At 36.4% G+C, this 8,004-nt stretch overlaps 1 protein-coding gene across 1 annotated transcript; it reads left to right on the top strand.

Moving 5' to 3' along the window:
- The first annotated feature begins 1,315 nt into the window (after nucleotides 1-1,315).
- LOC107495233 (uncharacterized) lies at nucleotides 1,316-2,227 on the top strand. The gene is made up of 2 exons (XM_016116347.1): nucleotides 1,316-1,736; nucleotides 2,100-2,227. The coding sequence occupies exons 1-2, from the start codon at nucleotides 1,316-1,318 to the stop codon at nucleotides 2,225-2,227; spliced, it is 549 nt and encodes a 182-aa protein (XP_015971833.1).
- The last annotated feature ends 5,777 nt before the right edge of the window (nucleotides 2,228-8,004 follow it).

Here is an 8,004-nt window from a genome sequence, read left to right as displayed (position 1 = left end):
TATAAAAAAATTATATTATGTAAAATATATAAAAATTTTAAATTAAATATTTTTGTAACAAATTAAAATACTAAAAATTAATATCTATTACAATATTAATAAGTTTATATTTTATAATATATATTATTTCTTTTCTTGAATAACCAAATACTTATAACTAATTTATATACAAAAATAATTATTAAAGAGTATTTTAGTTAAATAGATTAAAATGTATGTCATTTAACTTTTGCTGAGGAGATTAGAGAAGTGTATATTTCAGAAATAAAAAAATATTATTTAGACATCTAATAAAAAAAGGTGTCATTTTCTACAAAGAATTATTATACATATTGAAATTATCTTCGTAAGAATAAACATTTAAGAAAATACAGGCTCACAATTTAGATTAATTAGTATCATTTATATTTATATAAAATATTTGTATATTAATTATAAAATTGTATGTTTTTATTATTTTGGTTCTTCTAGCACCTATATATACTCATATGTATTGTACCTTTGTGACATACTCAATAATATAATATCCTTTTTCGAGTTTAGTCTCTTATTTCTAACATGGTATCAAGAGAATAAGTTCATTTTTTTCCATGAAAATTCGTTTATAACCCCTTTGTTTTTCTCTTCCGACAATGTTCTTTACCCCCGTTTTTTGACCTTTTTCTGACGCTTTGGTTTGTTACCACCGCCACCAGTGTGTTCGTCTCGTCACCAAGATTCTAATGCCTCCAGACTCGCCGCCTACCACCGCCGGACATGCCCTCATGCGCCGCCTGAATACCGGTGTACGTTTCAGGTGACTTTCTCCAGACGCCATCCAGCAGCGTTGGATCCACGCCCAGGATAAATGGCACCAGATAGCGCCATGTGTCGAAGCTAGCAAACACCCGCGGATCTGCTCCAGCTCGCGGAAAACCCGACTCGGCCCACCTCTCCGACCTGTGTGCCACCTCCCTGTCCGCCTCAGCACTGATGCGTTTTTCTTCTCCTATCACGCATTGCCACGTGTCGCCCTTTCCTGTTGACGTGGCTGCTTATGTGGCATCTAACGTGGCAGAAAGTGGAATCGCCCACCACGTCCTGACATCTCAAGTATCATTCTCATCCCAACTTCTCCAAGAATGTGTCTGCTCCTGCTGTTGTTGCTACTACTGAATCTACCACCTTTGCTCCTCTCAACCCGTCTTCTGTCTCTCTATTTGATATTGCGTCTCTTCTTAAACATCTTCTTTCCCTTTCTGGTAATACTCCTGCTGCTTTTTCGACTCCTCTAGGTAATTCTAAATGGTAATTTGACTCCGGTTGCTTTAATCACATGTCTCCTTTGCATCATCTTTTCTCATCTTTGTCAACTACTACAAATGCACTTTCTACCTATATTGCTAATGGTTCCCTCTTGCATGCAACACACAAGGGTTCTATCTCCCAGTCAACTCTTAATCTCCATGATACTTATTATATTCCAAAATTGAACTTCAACCTTATTTCTGTTGGTCAACTTGTTGATCTCGATTTTGATGTCAATTTTTTCATTTCTGATTGTCGTGTACAAGATCGTCGGATGGGACAAATCATCGGGATTGGATGTAAGGTCAGAAGATTGTTTGAACTCGAGAATCTTCATATTCCTCCTGTGCCAAATCTCTGTGATGCTTCTGCTCCATCTACCATTCACTTGTGGCATCATCGTCTTGCTCACAGCTCCTTAGGAAAATTGCGTCCTCTAGTGTCTTATGGTATTTTGGGTCAGGTTAAAAAAGAGTCTTTTGATTGAATTTCTTGTCAAACTGCTAAACAACTTGATTTATCTTTTCAGAATAATTTTTCTCTTGCTTGCTCTTCTTTTGATCTTATCCACTCTGATGTTTGGGGCCTTGCTCCCACCGCTTCTATGGGAGGAGTTCGATACTTTATCATTTTCGTTGATGATTATTCATGCTTTACTTGAGTTTATTTGATGACTAATCGCCATGAGCTACCTCAGATTTATATTAACTTTGCCACTATGATTAAAACTCAGTTTTCCAAGATTATTAAGATTTTTTGACGTGATAATACTATGGAATATTGTGATTCCAAACTTTTAACCTTTCTTGTAGAATATGGTACTTTGCCTGAGTTTTCTTGCCCTGGTACATCTCAACAAAAGGGACGAGGTGAATACAAACACTATCACATTCTTGACTCTGTTCGTGCAATACTTCTTTCTTCTTCGTGTCCTAAGTAGGGGGTGTTGTAAATCGATACAGGCCGAACAAACCGATCAACCGAACCAAAAAAATCGAAAACTGAACAAACCAAAAACAAAAAAAACAAAAATATCATGTTTTGCTGTTTTTCTTGTGGGTCAGTTCGGTTTTCGATTTTGACACTAAAGACCCTAACCCTAAATAACCTAAACCTAGCAAGTAGCAGCACCACTCTTAGTCTCTCACAATCTTTCTCTAACGAATGAACATCAATCCCCAATCCCCAAGCCCCAGCCACTGAGCCCCTTCCTCTCAGCACCGTCTTCCTTCACCTTCCACAACACCGTTGCCAACTCACCGAATAGCACCTCGCGGACATCACCTCGACACGGTCCTCTCTTTTTCCCTTCCTCCTTTCGCAGTTCACAGTCGCTGTTTCCCTCCCTCGCGTCGTAAATTCTCCCTTTCCATCCCTCGCTCCCTTGTAGTCGCAGCCTCTCCCTTTCCTTCCATCGCAGGTGACGCCGCCGTCATCGTCGCTCGTCGCCCGTCAGTCACACTTCAAAGACATCGTCCATCGTCTTTCGCACTACAGTCAGCACAGTAGCATTCCTCTGCATCTAGAATAGGGATGCCTCTCAAGTAAATTATTTGTTCTAATTTTTTTGGATTTGGTTATTTGTTCTTAGTTCTAATTTTATTTTGCTATTATGATTTTTAGTTTAGGATTCTTGATCCTGTTCTTTCTAATTTGTTTTTGCAGCTTTGATAATTTGTAGTTCTCTAATTTGAAAATTTGTGGATGTTAGATAATTTCTTTTTGAAAAATTGTTCTGAGTGTTCTTGTTTTAATTATCTAATTTGAATTTATGGTTTGCTATTCTAATTTATGTTGTTTTAATTTTAGTGTTGTTCTAATTTTGATATGTTTCTAATTATTTATTCAATTTTTCTTGTATATATATTATTATTTAGTCATGGTTCTCTATTCTTTGCTGAATTTAGTCATTAGAGATAATAATGATTGAGCTATAAAACATAATCAGCATATAGTCAATCATGTTGCTACAGTATTCATATTTTTATAATATTTTTTTGAAACACAATTTTAAATCACTTGATACATGTACATCGTATAGAAGTAGTGATTGATTGATAATAGTTATTGCTTTCCATCACCCTTATTCTTATTGCTATGATTTAGTCCATTTCTTTACCAGCTTAAGTTTTGCATACTATGATTCATATGGCTCTCGTATTATGGCTTAATTTTGTTAGGCAAGGATGGCTATAATTTTATATTTTTCTAATGACTGAAAAAACCGAACAAATCGAACTAAATCGAACCGCAGTTTAATTAAACGATTGGATCAGATTACTTTTCTCTAAAAAATAAACCAAACTGCACCGCGAACACCCTTAGTTCTGAGCGTACTTGGGGTGAAGCTGTTCTTACTGCTGTTCATATTATCAATAGACTTTCTTCTTCTGTCCTTGGTAACATTACTCTCTTTGAGCCTCTTTATCATACCTCTCTAGATTACAGTTCCCTTTGAGTTTTGGTTGTGTCTGTTTTGTCCTTCTTCAGCCTCATGAACATAATAAACTTGAACCTCGAGTCGTTGATGAGCGGATAATTTATACGCTTTTTGGCATTGTTTTTAGTATGTTTTTAGTATGTTTTAGTTAGTTTTTATTATATTTTTATTAGTTTTTAGTTAAAATTCACTTTTCTGGACTTTACTATGAGTTTGCGTGTTTTTCTGTGATTTCAGGTATTTTCTGGCTGAAATTGAGGGACTTGAGCAAAAATCTGATTCAGAGACTGAAAAGGACTGCAGATGCTGTTGGATTCTGACCTCCCTGCACTCGAAGTGGATTTTATGGAGCTACAGAAGCCCAATTGGCGCGCTCTCAACTGCGTTGGAAAATAGACATCCTGGGCTTTCCAGCAATATATAATAGTTCATACTTTGCCTGAGATTTGATGGCCCAAACTGGCATTCCAAATTAGCTCAAAACTGCCCGGCGTTAAACGCCGGAACTGGCACAAGAATGGGAGTTAAACGCCCAAACTGGCACAAAAGCTGGCGTTTAACTCCAAGAGAAGTCTCTACACGAAAATGCTTCAATGCTCAGCCCAAGAACACACAAAGTGGGCCCAGAAGTGGATTTTTATGTAATTTACTCATCTTTGTAAACCCTAGGCTACTAGTTCTCTACAAATAGGACCTTTTACTAATGTATTCTCATCTTGGTAGCTATCTTTGAGTAGTCTTATGCTATCTTAGATCAATTGAACCCTCTTTGGGAGGCTGACCATTCGGCCATGTCTAGACCTTGTTCTTATGTATTTTCAACGGTGGAGTTTCTACACACCATAGATTAAGGTGTGGAGCTCTGTTGTACCTCGAGTATTAATGCAATTATTATTGTTCTTCTATTCAATTCAGCTTATTCTTGTTCTAACATATCACTTGTTCGTCAACTTGATGAATGTGATGATCCGTGACACTCATCATCATTCTCACCTATGAACGTGTTCCTGACAACCACCTCCGTTCTACCTTAGATTGAGTGAATATTTCTTGGATTCCTTAATCAGAATCTTCGTGGTATAAGCTAGAATTGATGGCGGCATTCAAGAGAATCCGGAAGGTCCAAACCTTGTCTGTGGTATTTTGAGTAGGATTCAAGGATTGAATGACTGTGACGAGCTTCAAACTCGCGATTGTGGGGCGTTAGTGACAGACGCAAAAGAATCACTGGATTCTATTCCGACATGATCGAGAACCGACAGCTGAATAGCCGTACTGTGACAGAGCGCGTTGAACATTTTCACTGAGAGGACGGGACTGTAGCCACTGACAACGGTGATGCCCAACATACAGCTTGCCATGGAAAGGAGTAAGAAGGATTGGATGAAGACAGTAGAAAAGCAGAGAGACGGAAAGGACAAAGCATCTCCATACACTTATCTGAAATTCTCACCAATGAATTACATAAGTATCTCTATCTTTATTTTATGCTTTATTCATAAATCATCTATAACCATTTGAATCTGCCTGACTGAGATTTACAAGATGACCATAGCTTGCTTCATACCAACAATCTCCGTGGGATCGACCCTTACTCGCGTAAGATTTATTACTTGGACGACCCAGTGCACTTGCTGGTTAGTTGTGCGAAGTTGTGATAAAGAGTTGAGATTACAATTGTGCGTACCATGTTGATGGCGCCATTGATGATCACAATTTCGCCTACCAAGTTTTTGGCACCGTTGCCGGGGATTGTTTGAGTTTGGACAACTGATGGTTCATCTTGTTGCTTAGATTAGGTAATTTTACTATTTATTTTCAAAAAAAAAGAAAAAAATTTTATTTTGTTCTTCAGAGTTTTTAAGATTGAATTCTAGAGTTTCATTATCTGTTGAAGTCTGGCTGGCTGTGAAGCCATGTCTAATCTTATTGGACCGAGGCTTCAACTTATAAGCACAAGAGCTTGTTGATTTCTATCAATTCTGCTGTTGTGAGCAATGATCTGCTAAAGCTTGGCTGGCCATTGGCCATATCTAGTGTTTTGGACCGGAACTTTCTTTGAGAGCTTGGCTGGCTAGTAAGCCATGTCTAATTCCTGGACCGGAGTCTTAGACTAACATTGCATGATTTCTGGAATTCTTATTAAAAATTTTGATCTTCTTCATTTTCTTTTTCCACATAATTTTTGAAAAAACCAAAAAAAATTACAAAATAAAAAAAAACCAAAAATATTTTTATGTTTGTTGTTTGAGTCTAGTGTCTCATTTTAAGTTTGGTGTCAATTGCATGTTTATATTCTTCTTGCATTTTTCGAATTCATTCATGTGTCTTCATTGATCTTCAAGTTGTTCTTGATGATTTCCTTGTTCTGATCTTTAAATTCTCTTGTCTTGAGTGTTTTGTTGTTTCTCATATGCATTCTCAATTTGTAGTGTCAATAGTATACAAACTTCTAAGTTTGGTGTCCTGCATGCATTGTTTATTTGATCTTAGTTTCATTTTGATTATTCCTCATTGTTAAAAATCCAAAAAATTTTTAATTTGTGTCTTTTCAAGTCAATAATACAGAGAATTGAAGATTCAGAACATACAGCAGAGGAATTACACAGAAAAAGCTGGGCGTTCAAAACGCCCAGTGAAGAAGGAAAACTGGCGTTTAACGCCCAAAAGGGTAGCATTTTGGGTGTTAAACGCCAGAATGTATACCATTCTGGGCGTTTAACACCAGGATGGCACAAGAGGGAAGATTTTGTTTTTAATGCAAATTTTTTTTAGTTTTCATAATTTTTCAAAATCAAATCTTTTTCAAATCATATCTTTTCAATCATATATTTTCAAAATCAATTTCTTTCCATTTTCAAAAATACTTGCTAACAATTAATAATTTGATTCAACAATTTAAGTAAGTTGCCTTTTCTGTTGAGAAAGGTTTAATGTTTGAATCATATCTTTTCTTGTTAGCCAAGTCATTAATTTTCAAAATCAAATCTTTGTAAATTATTTTTCAAATCATATCTTCTCAATCATATCTTTTTAAAACTATATCTTTTCAATCATATCTTATTAATCACATCTTTTTCAAAATAAGTTTTCAATCATATCTTTTTGATTTCTAATTTCAAAAATCTTTTTCAAAATCATTTAATTTCTTTCCCACTCTTAGTTTTTGAAAATCAATTACTTTCTTTTTTAATTTTTTTTCAATTAATTCACTTTAATTTTCGAAAATTTCTTCCCCTCTTCTCACATCCTTCTATTTATGGACTAACACTCCTACTCAATGCACAATTCGAACTCTATCTTTCTAAGTTCAAATTCTTCTACCTCTTCTTTCTATTTTTCTTTTCCTCTGACACCTCAAGGAATCTGTATACTGTGACATAGAGGATTCCATATTTTCTTGTTCTCTTCTCTTTCATATGAGCAGGAGCAAAGACAAAAGCATTCTTGTTGAGGCTGACCCTGAACCTAAAAGGACCTTGAAGCGAAAGCTAAGAGAAGCTAAAGCACAACTCTCTGTAGAGGACCTAACAGAATTCTTCAAAGAAGAAGACACGGCAGCCGAAAACAACAACAATGCCAACAATGCAAGGAAGGTGCTGGGTGACTTTACTGCACCTACTCCCGACTTCTATGGGAGAAGCATCTCTATCCCTGCCATTGGAGCAAACAACTTTGAGCTTAAGCCTCAATTAGTTTCTCTAATGCAACAAAATTGCAAGTTTCATGGACTTCCAGTAGAAGATCTTCATCAGTTTTTAGCTGAATTCTTGCAAATCTGTGACACTTTCAAGACCAATGGGATTGATCCTGAGGTCTACAGACTTATGCTATTCCCTTTTGCTGTAAGAGACAGAGTTAAGATATGGTTGGACTTACAACCTAAAGAAAGCCTGAACTCTTTGGAAAAGCTAGTCAATGCCTTCTTGGCAAAGTTCTTTCCACCTCAAAAATTGAGTAAGCTTAGAGTGGAAGTCCAAACCTTCAAACAGAAGGAAGGTGAATCACTCTATGAAGCTTGGGAAAGATACAAACAATTGATCAGAAAGTGTCCTTCTGACATGCTTTCTGAATGGAGCATCATAAGTATCTTCTATGATGGTCTGTCTGAACTGTCCAAGATATCATTGGACAACTCTGCTGGAGGATCTCTTCATCTGAAGAAGACGCCTGCAGAAGCTCAAGAACTCATTGAAATGGTTGCAAATAACCAATTCATGTACACTTCTGAAAGGAATCCTATGAACAATGGGATGAATCAGAAGAAAGAAGTTCTT

Source organism: Arachis duranensis, chromosome 6 (assembly GCF_000817695.3).
Source record: "Arachis duranensis cultivar V14167 chromosome 6, aradu.V14167.gnm2.J7QH, whole genome shotgun sequence".
NCBI classification, from domain to species: Eukaryota; Viridiplantae; Streptophyta; class Magnoliopsida; order Fabales; family Fabaceae; genus Arachis; species Arachis duranensis.
Note: the sequence above shows the minus strand (reverse complement) of the source record. Positions and strands in the feature narration are given on the sequence as shown.